General features: G+C 32.2%; 2 protein-coding genes across 2 annotated transcripts in view; one reads left to right on the forward strand and one right to left on the reverse strand.

Moving 5' to 3' along the window:
- LOC126734206 (sodium channel protein Nach-like) lies at positions 1-15,490 on the forward strand. The gene is made up of 9 exons (XM_050437742.1): positions 1-123; positions 178-341; positions 392-566; positions 634-806; positions 7,060-7,330; positions 7,386-7,572; positions 7,630-7,792; positions 15,095-15,195; positions 15,247-15,490. The coding sequence occupies exons 1-9, from the start codon at positions 1-3 to the stop codon at positions 15,366-15,368; spliced, it is 1,479 nt and encodes a 492-aa protein (XP_050293699.1). The 3' UTR covers positions 15,369-15,490.
- LOC126733770 (ras-related protein Rab-11A) overlaps positions 15,365-17,192 on the reverse strand; it is a 20,622-nt gene continuing 18,794 nt past the window's right edge. Inside the window, exons 4-5 of the mRNA XM_050437166.1 lie at positions 16,190-16,388; positions 15,365-16,134 (exon numbers count right to left, since the gene is read on the reverse strand). Of these exons, the coding sequence (XP_050293123.1) occupies positions 16,252-16,388 (137 nt within the window). The 3' untranslated portion in view covers positions 15,365-16,134; positions 16,190-16,251. The remainder of the gene's footprint in view (positions 16,135-16,189; positions 16,389-17,192) is intronic.

Here is a 17,192-nt window from a genome sequence, read left to right on the forward strand (position 1 = left end):
ATGTGGAACTACACAAAACAATATCTAGAAAACGCTTATTACCACTGTCAGCATTATTTGGTACGAAAAGGTTTACATTGGTTCGAAAAAGTGTTTTGGGCCATATGGGTCACTTTGGCACTGGTTTGATGCATTAGTTTCTAATTTTAAGAATTTCCAAACAACAATTTCTTACAGGTCGGAGCCATTTTCGTCGTTTATCAGTCGGTCGAAAACTTTTACTCTACCAAGGCATCGATCAGCGTCAAAACGAATTACTTGGACCTGGTGTCACCGTTTCCGGCCATATTTTTCTGCGAAAAACGAGACATGTCTGGAAAAGTTGAAATAATGCTTAAAGGGTACAGGTTTCTTAATTTTGAGGGATGTTGCTACAAAAGGGTGAATTTAGCCTTAATTTTTCAGTCACCACTGAGTTTGCCAACATAGGGAACTTTGCTCGCCACGTAACGTTCATTCAACCTTCCTCGAGCAACCCTTTACTGAACGACTGCGAGGATGAAAGCAATGAATTTTGTGTTTTTACCATGACTTATTACAATAACTTGTCGGTATTTGAGAAATATGTAAGTTTTACTCCTGATAGGTTTTTCTATAGGAGCATTCTATTCGGTTTGTGTAACTCGAAATCAGCTTAGGTCTACCTGTGCGGAAATATTCACCTCTTGCCTCCATAACGGTCAAGAATTCGATTGTTGCGAGCATTTTCTACCTGTGGATACTTTTCAGGGCACCTGTTATGCCATTAATAGTTTTAATGCCATTATGCAAAACAAGCTGAATTACAGCATTCATAACACACCCGGGTAAGTAATTAATCTCCAAAATTGTAAACCCTTTTCTGGTACGTTTATTAAACTTTAATATTTAGCTTACTCTTGTTTGAACTACTGTGAACCCATATAAATTCAAGTATATGATAGTGCCTTTACAAGTATATTAGGAATTTTTTATATATTAAAAAAAGGTAATAATTTGATGATGATTAATGCCCAGAAAGCACCCATTAAGCCATTGGATGTCTCCTTATTTTGGACAAACCAGCTATACTATGGATATCCGAGTATTGTCCAAATGATATCCAATGAATATATAAATTGGAGAATTAAAGGACACACTGTCCATTATTTGTCCTATAATGTACACTTACTTAGCTGTACCAATTTTAGACACTGAGAATTTCGTTGAAGCAATAAAATAATTTGTCTCTTATTGGCAACTGAATAACTTGATTCTTACTGGCTAAAATGTTGAAATTATTGATGTCTGAGACGCTCCAAGGGCTTTTCAAGGAACTACTGAAAAAATTATTGAAATCCATACACTAAAATTCAAGATATTCATGTTTTCCTCACTGGAGTGCCTGGAAGAAATAGAATAATTTGGCTCTTATTGGCAAGTAGATATCTTGATTTCTAGTGGCTAAAATGTTGAAATTATTGATTTCTGGGATGCTCCAAGGGCTCTTCAAGGAACTACTGAAAAAATTATTGAAATCCATACAATAAAAGTCAAGATATTGATGTTTTTCTTTTTGGAGTGCTTGAAAGAATTAAATAAATTGGCTCTTATTGCCAAGTAAATATCTTGATTTCTAGTGGTTAAAATGTTGAAATTATTGATTTCTGGGATGCTCCAAGGGCTCTTTAAGGAACTACTGAAAAAATTATTGAAACCCATACAATAAAAATCAAGGTATTGATGTTTTTCTTTCTGGAGTGCTTGGAAGAATTAAATAAATTGGCTCTTATTAGCAACTGGATATTTTGATTTCTAGTGTCCAAAATTTTAAAAATATTGATTTCTGGGATGCTCCAAGGGCTCTTTAAGGAACTACTGAAAAAATTATTGAAATCCATACAATAAAAGTCAAGATATTGATGTTTTTCTTTTTGGAGTGCTTGGAAGAATTAAATAAATTGGCTCTTATTGCCAAGTAAATATCTTGATTTCTAGTGGTTAAAATGTTGAAATTATTGATTTCTGGGATGCTCCAAGGGCTCTTTAAGGAACTACTGAAAAAATTATTGAAACCCATACAATAAAAATCAAGGTATTGATGTTTTTCTTTCTGGAGTGCTTGGAAGAATTAAATAAATTGGCTCTTATTAGCAACTGGATATTTTGATTTCTAGTGTCCAAAATTTTAAAAATATTGATTTCTGGGATGCTCCAAGGGCTCTTTAAGGAACTACTGAAAAAATTATTGAAATCCATACAATAAAAGTCAAGATATTGATGTTTTTCTTTTTGGAGTGCTTGGAAGAATTAAATAAATTGGCTCTTATTGGCAAGTAAATATCTTGATTTCTAGTGGTTAAAATGTTGATATTATTGATTTCTGGGATGCTCCAAGGGCTCCTTAAGGAACTACTCAAAAAATTATTGAAATCCATACACTAAACATCAAGATATTGATGTTTTCCTTACTGGAGTGCCTGGAAGAAATAAAATAATTTGGCTCTTATGGGCAAGTATATATATCTTGATTTCTAGTGGTTAAAATGTTAAAATTATTGATTTCTGGGATGCTCCAAGGGCTCTTCAAGGAACTATTAATATTGAAAAAATTATTGAAACCCATACACTAAAAATCAAGATATTGATGTTTTTCTTACTGGAGTGCCTGGAAGAAATAAAATAATTTGGCTCTTATTGGCAAGTAAATATCTTGATTTCTAGTGGTTGAAATGTTGAAATTATTGATTTCTGGGATGCTCCAAGGGCTCTTCAAGGAACTACTCAAAAAATTATTGAAATCCATACACTAAAAGTCAAGATATTGATGTTTTTCTCACTGGAGTGCCTGGAAGAAATAAAATATTTGTCTCTTTTTGCAAGTAAACATCTTGATTTCTAGTGGCTAAAATGTTGAAATTATTGATTTCTTGGATGCTGCAAGGGCTCTTCAAGGAACTACTGAATAAATTATTTAAATCCATACACTAAAAATCAAGATATTGATGCTTTTCTCACTAGAGTGCCTGGAAGAAATAAAATAATTTGTCTCTTATTGTGGACTGGTGTGATCCGTTAAGCGTTGTTGCATGTTGAAAACTGGTAAATTTACTTCTTATAACATATGTTGAAAATTCTGCTTGTACTTTGAGGTCCAATATACAACATGAACTATATCGATTCGCAGCCCGATTGGTCAAAATTGTGCATTTTCTGCTCGAGAACTCTTATAAAAATAATATCATTTGAAATTCTAATCAATACACCACCATTGTATATTATTAGAATTTCATTCAATTTCATTAATATGCTATTTACTTTATCATGAGTTAACGAATGACTTGTAGAGTCACTTTGCTTCCAGATAATCTCGATTTTTCCCTATAATAAATGAATAAATAATTTATATCGAGATCAATTAAAATAGATCAACTGCTGCAAAAGCAATTTGACTGCTTCTTTCAACATTGGACAATTATAAAAACACCAATGGATATCCTAAACCGATAATACATTGACGGTCCATTGAATAATAAATATTCATTCTTTGTAATTGGACATAGTGGATAATAATGTTGGACGAACAGTGCTATCTGGGTCATACCAAAACATCGGATTTTATTAAAAAAGAAAGAAGTTCGAAGTTAACCAGTCCCAATTAATAGAATAGATTATTATTCTTTTTTATACTTGCAAAGTATGTATATGCTTATTCAAGTTCGTTAATTAATATTTAAAAATTAAGTAATCTCATAAGTTAGCAATAATTGGATTAATCATAAAATAAGAAAAATATATTACTGTTCAAATTTTTCCTGTTAGAATATAGGGATCTTCTACAGGTCGAGCCCCAATTCGGGTTAATAAAGTTACAATTGAAGTTAATGGGGTAAAATTGACTTCTTTGATAATTTTTGTTATTAGTAAATGGAGAAGTATGTAAAATAGTTATTGGAAGATCTAAAGTCATCATTCCCCTTAATTTATTAGAAATTCTTCGTAGAATTGCACAAGCAAATAAAAAGTATCATTCAGGTTGAATGTGAACTGGTGTTACTAAAGGATTCGCTGGTACACAATTATCGGGGTCTCCTAGTAAGTATAGTGCTTGTAGAGTTCAAATAGTTAAAGCTCTCAATATAATTAAGAATCCCACTAGGTCTTTAAAGGTAAAATATGGGTGAAAGGAGACTTTCTATATTTTTATTTCGTCCAATTGGGTTATTAGATCTAAGTACTAGAGTAATGAAAAGAAAATTAAATGCAAAAAATCGGGTTAGTGTAGTCCCCCCCATAATCATTTAACAATTATTCTTTCTATGTAATGAATAGCTGAACAAGAGTCTACGTAACAACTTTTCAGATAGAGCGCACTGGTATTGCCCCGTCGCCTTATCGCCCTGTGGCCCCGTTAAGCCATCGCTGAAATTGTATTACCTGTATAATAAATAAAACGTTTTTCGAGGCTGAAAGCTGAAATGGTTGTTTTGATTTAGATAGATTTACTAGTGACACGTTAATTGAGTTATTTTGGGTATATTAGTATTAATAAAATCTGTTTTTTAACAGTTTTATTCATCTTTGGCCCGTATCAAAAATATACGTACATTTTGATTGTTTCAAATATTGCATAACTTTTTGACTTGAACTACTTCTACTTAACCGATTGTAACAAAATTTTACACAAACATTGGGTTCTTGTCTTATGACAATACAATATTATTAAATTCACCAACCTTATGGAATTAACCCGGCATCGGCAACCAGCAACCCCTAGGTAGGTACCTTAATAGAGATAGCTTTATGATGAAGAACAAATTTAATAAAATACCTTGTTTTAAAGGTTTCATTCGGCCAGGTGAAATTGTGCAGTCATAGAAGTAATAAAATGCTAATTAAAAGACAAGCCAAAAACCAGAAAATAAAATATAATATTCTACTTTTGGTATTGATATATTAAATATGTAGGTAGTATTTCTAAATAAAATTATGACCTCTGGATCAACTTTTAACACTTTTTTAAAACAACGTGAGGTGCACATTCGCCAAAAAAAATTATAGCTGATGCGCCAACCTTACAAACAGAGAGTCGCCCAAAAAAAGAGGCTTCATACGCCTGCGAAAATTGGCCAAAAAAGGGCTTTTCTGGATAGATGAGATCTAAGAATCTAAAAGGTTTTTTGATATGGGGTTTTAAAATATTTGTTCAGAAAGGACAAAACTAGACTTCTGTAGTTTTATTTTTTTTTATTAGGTTTAAAATCATATAAAAAACAATGCTTAAACATACAGAAAATTAAGGTAATTTTTAACGCTATATTTTAGCTGTTTAGAATTTAAATTTCAAAAAATTGATTCTACAGATATCTAGATTAATCCATTAACTAACAATTTTATAAAAAAATAATATTAAAAAAGCGCTAGTTTCATATACATAACATTATAGTTTTGCACTGTATAGGGAATAAACATAGGCAAAAAATATATAATTTTTATTTAAATAATAAGGGTTTTTAAGGAAAAATGCGATATGCCTTAGTACGAGAAAAAAAAGTACCTACCTATGTATTATTTTTTTCCCTAAAGGGGCGTATATCTCATCAGTAGGAATTCCTATTAATGAGATATAGGTATAGGCCTCCAAAAGACGCTCCTAAAAACATTTTTCAAAAGACAAAATACTGTCCCAAAGAGTATAAAAGTAAATACCACACTCTCGAAACAAAAATCGACGGGTCCGATTAGACTTTAAAAAAAATTGAAACCCCTTATAAGATAGGCATGTAGTAATAAAATAAAACATATTTTATTACTACCAGGTATATCCGTAAAATAACTCAATAAGGTGTCACCAGTATAATTAAATCTATCAAAATCAAAACAACCATTCCGTTCAGCTTCAAAAACCCAATATCTAAATACAATCAGTACAGGATAATATAAAGTGCAAGTACATATTTAAATGAATCGACGGGGCCACAGAATAAACGATCTCAGAATAATTGAGAATTCAGAATAAATGAGATCGTTTATTCTGTGACGGGGCAAAACAGTGCGCTCCATCGGAAAAGTTGTTACGTAGACACTTGTGCTGATACTAAGTTAGTATAATAACTGTTGCCCCTCAGAATATTTGTGCTCAAGGTAATACGTATCCTAAGGATGCAGTAGCTACTTAGAACATTAAAAAGCACATCAAAGCTTTCACTGTTCTAAAGGTAGTAAAAAAAAATTGGTACCCCTGAGATTCAAATTTCAATTACATAATAATAAGATAGTTAAACTATATAATGCACTAGTGAGACCACATATTCTTGAATATGCCTCACAAATATGGATGATGCCTATATCGAGGCCATACACATAGATCAAATTGAAAGGGTTCATCAAAGGCGCTTTTTACGGTATTTGTATTTAATCAAAAATAACCATTATTGTTGATTGAATATTTGGGTAATCAATATTCAATCAACGCCATTATCCATTTATGATCTTTTACAATTCTATGCTTACTAGTGTTCATATTCGGTCACTTAAAAAAAAAAAAGGACAGACAAGCGGTGATGTTTTTGTACTAAGTATATAGTTAATAATGATATAAAATTTAATGATAGTTGTTTAATGAATTATATTGAGGTGCCAAAGAGTAGACTTAGAATCCAATACTATATGGAAAAATATTTTATGCTAGTTCTAGAAATTCATCTCCTTTTAATCGTCTGATGTCTGTGAGTAATCAAGTTCTAAGTGAGATACATGTAGATATTTTCAATGTTGCTCTAAAAGAAATTAAGTTTTTACTACATTAAGAATAATGAAAGTTCTTTTTTTTAATATTTGATGTGGTTTGGTGGTTAGTTTGTTTTAATATAATTATATATTATTTTTTTCTCTTTTCTTAGGTATAAATTTTAGGAATTTCATTTATGTGTATGTACTTTTGCCTTTACTCAACTTTACATGTAATTACCTACTTGATCCTTGTCCAATATGAATCTATAGGCAAATGAAAAAAAAACTGTCATCTATAGGTGCATAAGTGGGAATGATAAGTTGTACTTATACAAGGTGTTACAAAATATAGTCTCTTTATGGTTTAAGGCATGAAAAAGAACATCGAAAAACGGCAATAAAACAGAAAGAAAATAACATCGCGGACGTTAATAAAGTATTAACGTTCATGCTAAAACACGGTCCAGGTAATGATCCGGTTAATCTATCGGTGGAAGTGGCACATCCCGATCTCAGTTTCTGGTACTTAGGGAACACCAATATCCCGTCCAAAATATACCAAAAAGAGAACTACGTCGACCCGGAAAATGTTGATAATTTAATGAAAATCCCCGCGGTGGATATTTATTTAAGGGTCGAAGTAATTAAGTTCTATTATATGCAAATAAATTAGTAAATAAAAGGATTTATTGCAGGAAGTATCCGTCGATCACTCGGTGTATTCCCTCGAGGAAAAACTGAGAAATTGTAACTTTTGGAGTGAGCACCACAGGCTCAAAGGGATCCGGATCTATTCGAACACCGCGTGTGAGATCGAGTGTCTCCGCGAGGCCCAGATGAGGTATTGCGGTTGTATGTTGCACATACTACCAAACCAAAAAGGTCCAAATTATGATTTTTTTTTAGTGAAGAATTTTAATCGATTTATAGGGATTTTAGGACTCGAGGATCGACACTGTAACATATCGGGGATAAGGTGCACGATGAACGGACAATCGAAAGAAAGAATATCCGATTTTCTCACATATAAATGCGACTGTATCACGAACTGCGTCACGTTGTTCGCTTATATGGTCGGTTATGTACCGCACGAAGATGTACGGTAAATATTTTTATAAATTGTGGATAATTTTGTCTTCTCTTAGGTTACCTTTTATTGAAACACAAATTTATGTTTTATATATATTTATTACGAATATAACATCTTTAGGTGCCCTAAAACTTACAAAAACTTTCCTACAACTTTTTCAACATACACAAACCGATTCCAAGCGGTTATAGTTATAACCGCTTGAGATACATGACGTCACCAATTAGCCCTTTATACGTCATCAATTTGGAACAGTAATTACCCACGTCCGGAGCTGTTTTCTAAACGTCAAATGTCAAAGATATTGAAATAAGTGCGGGAAAAAATACAAACAACAAATTATTTCCTTTTTAAAAATGACACAAATTTATTATGCCTAATAAGTTTTCTTTTTTGATATTTATGTTTAAGAACTAATTACATATAATATTACTGGCGTCTGGGGTATTATTTAAAAACAAACAAAATTATGATAGTGACAGCGGACAAATTACGAAGTTAATTCAACCAAACACGTCCAAGCGGACACGATTGGTTATGTTATAAAGGGACTGTTCAAGGTGAACCAAGATAGATCGCTTGGAATCGGTTACAGTTTTTTTTTAACCTAACCTCTTCCACACGTCATAATCACTCTGTCAACTTCAATTGTCACTTTAATGTCACACAACGTCACTCTTACATAGGTATAACCTAGTGCTGGGCGATGTTCCGTGTTTTTGCCAAGCCGCTGCTTACCTTTCGATATCCCATGTTGATAAAAAACCAAAATATTGATTGAAAGTTAAAATTCTAAATGTTCTTAATAAGAAATTAAATATACCGATTTTAAAATACAGAGCAAAAAAAAAAGAATACCAAATCCTAAGGTCTCTGAAAGATATGGTCAGAATCCAGCTTTAGATTTTGATCGATTTTTCTATCTAGGACTCGGTCGATGCAGCGTTAAATCCAGGAAATCCTCGCCAGTCCGGTAACTCACTTTAGGGGAATTACCCACTGAAAAGGCAGCAATGTCAACATCGATGTTTTATTGCGATGTCCCAGCACTAAGACACTGTCAAGCGCACCTCACATTTAAGCTTTGTTTGCACTAATGTCGCTTAGGCTCAGTTTCCGCGCACTACCTAAACCTAAAGGACTAACTACGTAAGATTTTAGTGATATTTAACAAATATTAATTCTCTTCTTAGTTTTTGAAACTAGGGTTGTTCGTTATACATTTTTCCATCTCTGAAATTTTTTTGGCAACTTTGTAGAAATTACATCCTATTATCAGCCATTCATTGTTTTGCAAAAAAACGTTTTTGTTCCATAAATAACGGTAAATAATTTAATAGCAGATTGCTTTAAAAAAAAAGAATGAGGTTAAGTTAAAATTTTTTTCTAGTTCTAAATTTCAATTAACCTTTTTCTTTAAATTAGGTCATACAGGGTGCCACCATTTTGCGGTTGGTAAAAACTCCTCTTAATTAAATTATTTAAAATATGCATTATGCAAATAGTTTTGCTTAAAAAAGATACACCTCAAAAATTTCGCTATGGTTAATCCTGTTCGAGATATTTACATTTAAAGTTTTCAATGCATTAAAAATAAGATTTTAGGACTCCAGGGTTAAAATATTTGTTGTATACCTTTTATTGCATTTTTATTATTAGTTCTGTTATTATTTATGTACTACTACTTCTTATTTATGACATGGCAATCGAAGACCTTGTCCCGCACGGAATCCAAACTTTAACCCATTAGATTTTTGCATACATGAAATTAATAGTAACAATATTAACTGCTTTTAGGGCCAAATTACGGACCAGCTGGTAAAGTTCCTGTGTGTTACCAGGCAGATAAATTCTATCCTCTCCGTAAACCTACCAATAGCTGTAGGAGGAATTATGAACCAAATTTTAAACTGTTGTTAAGTAGCAGAAGGTTTACAATTTGGCAACAACATAATTGTTGTGTTTTATAATAATCTTAATAAAAAAAGTGTTTGGTTTTCAATTTGTGATAATAGTTATAGGTACTTGTTTTGTGCCAAATCCGACATTCTTTCTGTTAGTACTAGTATTAATACGTATTTGCATTTTTGCTAATTGTTTGTAAGTATCTCACCAGAGATTTGCCAGTGAATTACAGTACACAGCTTTTTAGAAACTGTATACTGTGCAGTGAATTTGGTAGAGTTTTAATTTATTTTTTTTTACATTATTTTCTTAGAGGATGTCTCAATAACCTGATAAAAAAAGAGGTCGGTAAACTTTTCTGAAAAAGAAGTTATTTTGCTCTGTAATTTAGTAAGTCAATATGCGGGTACAATTGAATCAAAAAATACTGATGCAACATCTTGGAAAGAAAAAGATCAGGCCTGGGAAAAAATTGACAGCAGAGTTTAATGTAAAAAACCCTGTGTCAAGGGTGGTTCGAACCCTGAATGATCTTCGAACAAAGTATGAGGGTATAAAAAAATCTAAGAAAAAAGTAGCCAAGAACAAACAGGAAATATTTAAAACTGGTGGCTCAAATTTGATGTTCCTATATGGGATTTCTTAGATGTATGTTTTCTTTTCATTTCTCAGTCACATAACAGTGGCATAGCCAGAAAAGAAGGGCAGCTGAGGGAAGGGTGTAACCTTATGTCGGGCATATTAAATAAAGAGAGATGAAAAATAACAATATACTCATACAGATTAAAAACAAAATTTAGAATATTATACACAAATTTCTTGCGAAACTATGCAAGCTCAAACTTTGAAAAATTTGAGGTTGTAAATTTCCTGGTAAACCTTTTATACGCTGCTTTTTCCTGTTGTTAACTTATTCTACTGGTAAGCAACAATTATCCCGCTGGTAAGACAAACAAGAAGTTCAATTTTTAATGTTACCAGCAGGATAACTTTTCCAGACACTTTACCAGCCGGTCCATAATTTGGCCCTTAATCTTCTTAAGTTTTAAACTTCTCCGGAAGATGCTAACATCATTAGCGAAACACGTGTCGAGAGTAAAAATAAAGATTTTTGGTTGGTGGAAAAACTGTCTCGTAATTTGAACATTAACTGCGGCTGAGTCTTTTTTTCTGAAATGAGCAACGAGTTTTTAACATTCGGCGATTTCCCAGTAAAAGAATTTTAAAATGTATAGAGACAAATGGAGGACAGTAGATCTTAGTATTTCAGCATAGAACACAAATATAGAGAAATACGCATTGCTTAAAAATTTCATTGATAGCTCTATTGACGTTCATGATAAGAATGGGGGGGCGATCAACTTGTGTGGCGGAAAATTTAAACCAGATCTATGGCTCGATATTTGAAGTCATTCGCAGAATTACAGAAATTAATGTGTTAAGTAAAGAGCGATGTGAGGTGAGATATATTTAAATTTTATTTTAAAATTAACAATGCGTTTTTCAGCTTAAAAATACTTATTACATTTTACTAAATTGTTTGATTTGAAAGTTTCAAGAACAAAATAAATTTTAATGATATTACATATCGTCGGCTTAAGATGCAAATGGCCTAACTCCAAAATTTTAAATTATTCAGGAGATGCAAAAAATTGTCAGAATGAGAAAATATAATAAAACAAGATAAGTTTCCAAAATATTTTATTTTGTTTAATGCTTGAACATAGAAAATTATTGCTCTTTTCAAAAATAAGCTTTATTCTTGAAATATTAGGCAATAATCTGATTCATTGCATCTTAATTATAAAAAAAACTTTAAAGACGCAAGCAAAAGACAAAAAGAAAGAGGCATTTTACAAATGTGGTAAGGTATCATAAAAAAAATGAAAGTCCTTAGGAATTGAAGATTTAAGGTCCATTAAGTGTTGAAATTTTTCAGATTTAATTGGTATTGGAGTCGGCATACATTAACGGCAACTCTTCTAAATTCCAGATTTTTTTATCTTTTTTCGTCATTCTATAAGGCAAAGGCATCCATTCTTCTGTATGCCTGATTTTAAAGAGAATTCCGTGTTTATTATACTGAAGTGCTGTAATGTTTGTTACAGTAGGATCACCTGACGATCTACCAGGGCGGATGGAACTAATGTATTGAACATCTTGAAAGTTTTTGAAATATGTATGATCCAAGTACTCCACCACGTAGGGTTTCGGATTTATACGAATAGTTTGACAAATATTGACATAGTCTGCTGGGATGTTTATGACTCGGTTTTTTAGTTTCCGCTCGATTGTGGAGTGCATTGAATCGCACTCCATTTGCGTATGCCCTTTTTCTAAAAATTTTTGCTCAATTGTAATCCCATGCTTTTGTGCAAAGTTAAAAAGTGCATTGGCAAGAATTGCATTTCTGTTTTGTCCAGTGCAACCATCACTGTACAAAATGACTTTACTAGTAGAGTTTTTTTGGGGTATAATATTAGTCTCTAAAAACTTGTAAATGATGGTAGCAAATGTGTTGGCAGTTTGTCCGGGATGACCCTCATGCCAGAGGAAACAATATCCATCCAAGGATTTAAAGTCCATAATTGTAAAATTATGGACTATTAATTTTGTTTTATAATATAGAGCGCTGACATTAGATTTTGGACTCAGTAGAACTGATTGCAAATCCATTGAAAAAACTTTCACATCTTTTTTTGTTTTGTCAACCTCTTTTTCCTTTCGTGCCTCCTCCTTTTTCTTCTGATGTTCTTGATAGGTAGCTTCGTCGATATTACCAGTCTTGTAACCCACACACGTATCACATTCATTCTTTTTAGGTGAAAAAAGTGCTAAATTAAAATCGTCGAAACTGTTATTAAATGTTGCAATAGATAGCGGTTGTGAATCGTTTTTTCTACACCAGTCATTCTTATAAAACCGATATAATTCCATTTTTGTTTGCCAAGATCTTTCAAGGTATAATTTCTTTGTGCTCTTTCGACAATAATGTGACTCTAGTTTTGGAAGAACTTTAAAGAAATTGCACAAATTTTCTTTTTGTGTGGCGATTTTCGCTTTTCGATTCACTATTTGGGAGGAATTATTATCACGCGTATCATTAATTAATCATCATCCACCAAATCATTTGCAGTGTGATGTGATTTATTTTTTCAATCAACCAATGTGCAACAGTTCTTGGTGCAATGGAAAGAGTATTGCAAAACATTGTTTTGCACACTCTTATCTTGGATGTTGTATGACGAAAATATATATAGCAAAATTCTCTTCTTGACTCGTTCTCGGTCCCTAGCTCTTGAAGTACTTTTCTTTTCAACCAGCGTCCTTAGAAACAGTTGTTTTTCGTTCCACAAAAAATTCCAAAATCTTGAAAAAATTTCTGTTCTTTGATCTTCTGTTATCTCATTGCACTTCATTACTGGCTTTTATGACTTACCATTACTGCATTTGTATCTCAGTCCTATAGCTTTTGCTTTTTTTTTTTAATATCATAATTCCATTTTTCTTCTTGCTTTTGTTTTCCAAAATTTTCCTTTCCTTCTTGATTTTTCTTCCATTCCTTTTGATCTACATGACGTCTCTTTCTGCGTGTCCGTGAAGGGGTTTCGATTGGAGTGTTATTTTGTAGCTCTTCTAGTACTTAAGTTTCACTTGAACTTGTTTCATTTTCACTGGGTTCATAAGATTTATCTGAACGACTAGAAGAAACTTCAATAACTTCTTCTTCCAAAATTGAGGTTGGGACTTCTGGAACGAAATTCTGACGATCTTCTGGTTCAATGTTGATTGCATCTTCAGGAAAATTTAAGGAGATAAAATTCAGGTTAGCAACTTCTTCTTCAGCCAGGGTGAGTAAATCATTATCAGTAATTAAATTGTCGTCAGCTATGTGGTTATTAGATGCTGAGGAGCTTGCTAGATTAGTACTATCAGTTAAGAGTGTAGATAAATTCTCATTTTGATCGAAAGTATCACAAAATGTTAAGAAATCTTGTTACATCGCTTTGTCTGTTGGGCTTTTCCTGGGTGTTTTGCTTAGCCAATAAAAACATTTTCATCACACGGGATTGCGGATTCATTCTGAAATATACAGCGTTAATTAGAAAGTATACTTTTATGTAGCTAAGCAAAAATTCATAATGTTAGTTTTCAAAAAAGTAAAGCCAAATTTTAAATTAGATTTTTTATAGGTATTATAGGCGAAAAAATATTAATAGGTACTTTTGTATTTATCATCGCAACTATAAATAATGGCCTATCTCCTATCCAAACTAAGTAAGTATAAAATGAAAATTGCCTAACTCCAACATGATATTTTAACATCAGATTTACCCAAGAATGCACAAAATTTAAATACTAAATTTATGTTTAGTCTCTAGATAATTTGAACGTCAAAGGTAATTAAAGCATTAAAAAATCATCGATACTTACCTCAGATATTGTTTTATGCACATAAAATTAATTACAACGACGTTTCACCTGTTATTACCATTACACACTGGGAGTTAGGCCAATTGCTTATTGTTGAAAATTAAGCCGGAGATAGGCGAGTTTCGACTGGTATTTTCTCGCGGCATTTTTGACATTTCGGTTGTTAGGCGTATTTAAGTCGACGCGGTTAATTTTTATGAACCTAACCAACCTAAAATGTTAATTTTAGCTAAAACTGGAGTTAGGCCATTTGCATCTTAAGCCGACGATATGTCAGATCTCCCTGATCTTCAAGAATCAGTTTATTATCATAAAACTTTCATGAAGAATTACCACATCAACTAAAATATTTGATTTATTTAGAACAATCAAGTCTGGACTTACCAATAATTATAAATTGGCACCATAGGTATGGAAGGCAATTTTAAATTAAAAAAAACAAGACTAATTTATTGCCTTAAATATTTTATTTTAAGATGAATTGAAACAAATTTAAGGCTTTAAAACGCATAAAAAACACAATATATGTACATTCTAAATTAAATACTGTAAACTGTAATTATATGGTATTAATAGGTCCTTTAATCTATGAATTGTTGCAGGTAAAAAGATATTTTTATTTATATTTAATTTTTTCCTTAATTTTTATAATTTGAAGAATGAAAAAATTGGAAATATGTTTAAGATATTGATTTTTCGAAGAACATATTTTGTCAAGAAAGTTGATGTAGGTAGACCATAAACAAAGTCAGTATTATTCACATTTTTGAAGCGGCTTATTTAATTATTAGAAGAGGTTATAAGATATAGAACTTTACTTCGCGAATAATGTTATTAATTGTAGACTGCAACATTCATCTCTCTCCTCTTAGTAGTTTTAAGAAGATAATTAAGAACTCACTTACCTGTAAAGAAAGTCGAAATTGCAATAGAAACTTGTGCTAAAAACTTCCCACTGAAGTTCAATTTTTTTAGTTTCAGAAATAATCGTACAACAAAGACGTACAACTTCATAGTACGAGCCCCGACAATATCGTACATCCGACAAGCCAAAAGTGAAATCTTGGACTTCATTGGTCAGCATTGCCCCCACCCCAAAAACGACCCTTCAATGGTTTTTTTTTCAGTATCCATCGGTGGCGCCATCTCGCTCTTCATCGGATGCAGTTTCCTCAGCATCAGTCAGCTGATTTACTATTTCCTGATAAAACCGGCGGGGGAGTATTTCACGCATAAAAACGCCCGTTGAGTTACACGTTTTTCTTTTTATTTAAAAATTAAATTTATAATAATTTAGGTAATATAAGGCCCTATATATTACAAAGCTTGATACGATAATATTTGAACATAAAATATAATTTCTAAGATCCAGAGAGAAAAATTTCATTGTACAATCTACTATACGGTTTGTTTTTTTTTCGTTTACGAACATTGAAAAGCGTGTGAAGGAGGCTTTAAATTAAGTAGTTATTTGGCTAATTAATAGTAAATCTCCGGAAGGGGGGCAAAAAGGGCTTAAGATACAGGGGGTTTTATTACTTTTGAAACATACAGATTGTTCATAAAACAACCGTAAGATGACACCCTGTATATTAACGCCTGTAAAAATTATATTATATAACAGTAACACCTACTTAAAAAAAAAATTGTTCAGAAAATTTACAAATTCCAGAATATAACATAACAAAACGAACGTACGCTAGGCTAAATTCATATAATAAATATGCACCATTAAAATTATACTACATATCGTAATCACAATGCTTCAAGCATGTATTTCCATATAATATACCTTTATATAACCATAATAGGTACTAGATTTCTTTATATATTTATATAACCTGTTCACACGAAAAAATTGAAGTGTAAAATAGCCTATACCGGATTGGGTTAAAGTCATTTTATTTTTTTTTTTAATAATAATCATAATAATAATAATAATAGTAACAAGGGCTAAGTTGCACAGTGCAAGGCCGGCGCATCGTAGTTTTTAAAGTTCCCTTCTACTTGAAAATCTGCAAAAGCGATCGGATGATGAATTTTTATTGTTTTAAGCTTGAGAGCACTTACCGGGTGGTTTTTTTCTTTTGTATTATGTAAAGTACGTAAATATATTGCTAAAAACACATTGACTACTGGCAACACTGTTTGCGTACACTGTCGGAGCTCATGGTGGGTTTCACGTCGATCGGCTCTACGTTTTGTGGGCGGATGGTGTCGCCCTCCGGCGGATCTCTGATTTGTTTTTGGGATACAATCCTGTAGATTTCTGTAAAAAAAAAACAGATACAACCACATGTATAAAGCTTGTATGGTGAAAATCGGAATCGTGTGTCGGCCATCTTGCTTGGCAAAATTGACAGGGAGCTGACAGACAGTTGTTGACATTGACTGATTGGTTTGTACTGCCTATTTTTTTATTTTATTTCATACTCATATCATACCACTTCCTGTGTTCACTGAGACGAGACATAGGTATAGAGACTAAGGGACCTGAGCACCTGGATGGATCAAAGTTAATGTTTTTCTTACAACTTGTGTTTTTTTAAGAGTTTTTTTTTATTTTACAGTATCGGACAAAATTAGAGAGACTCGACTACTTACGTCTTTTATGTAAGATAAAAATGATTAAATTCCTCTTTTTGTGCTGAAGGATGTTATGTTTTGAAGTAGTTTAAAAAGGCACTAAAATAAATTTAAAAAAAAAACATTTCTCAAGATTTATTAGGAAAAATAAAAAAATGCAAAAAATTCTGTGCGACAAAATTAGAGAGACTTATCCTTAAAGTACATTTGTACCCTATACTAATGAAAATAACCTAATACTTTGTCCAGTACCCTTTATTCTGGATAACTTTTTCACATCTATTCGGCATCGATCCAATGAGATTCGAAATTACAGCCGGATCCATTGATTTCCAGGCATTCTCGATTTCTTCAAATAATTGAGCACGATTCCCGATGTTTTTAGTATGAATCTTTTTCTCTATAATCTCCCAAAGATTTTTAATTGGGTTCAAGTCCGGCGATTGCGGTGGCCATTTTAAAACTTGAATTTTGTTAGCCAAAAACC

This window comes from Anthonomus grandis, chromosome 3 (genome assembly GCF_022605725.1).
Source record: "Anthonomus grandis grandis chromosome 3, icAntGran1.3, whole genome shotgun sequence".
Taxonomy (NCBI): domain Eukaryota; kingdom Metazoa; phylum Arthropoda; class Insecta; order Coleoptera; family Curculionidae; genus Anthonomus; species Anthonomus grandis.

Coding starts and splice junctions, on each gene's coding strand:
- LOC126734206 (XM_050437742.1), top strand. CDS start 1: ATGTGGAACTACACAAAACAATATCTAGAAAACGCTTATTACCACTGT. Junction 342..391: donor GTTGAAATAATGCTTAAAGG/GTACAGGTTTCT, acceptor GGGTGAATTTAG/CCTTAATTTTTCAGTCACCA. Junction 7,793..15,094: donor GTACCGCACGAAGATGTACG/GTAAATATTTTT, acceptor CAATTTTTTTAG/TTTCAGAAATAATCGTACAA.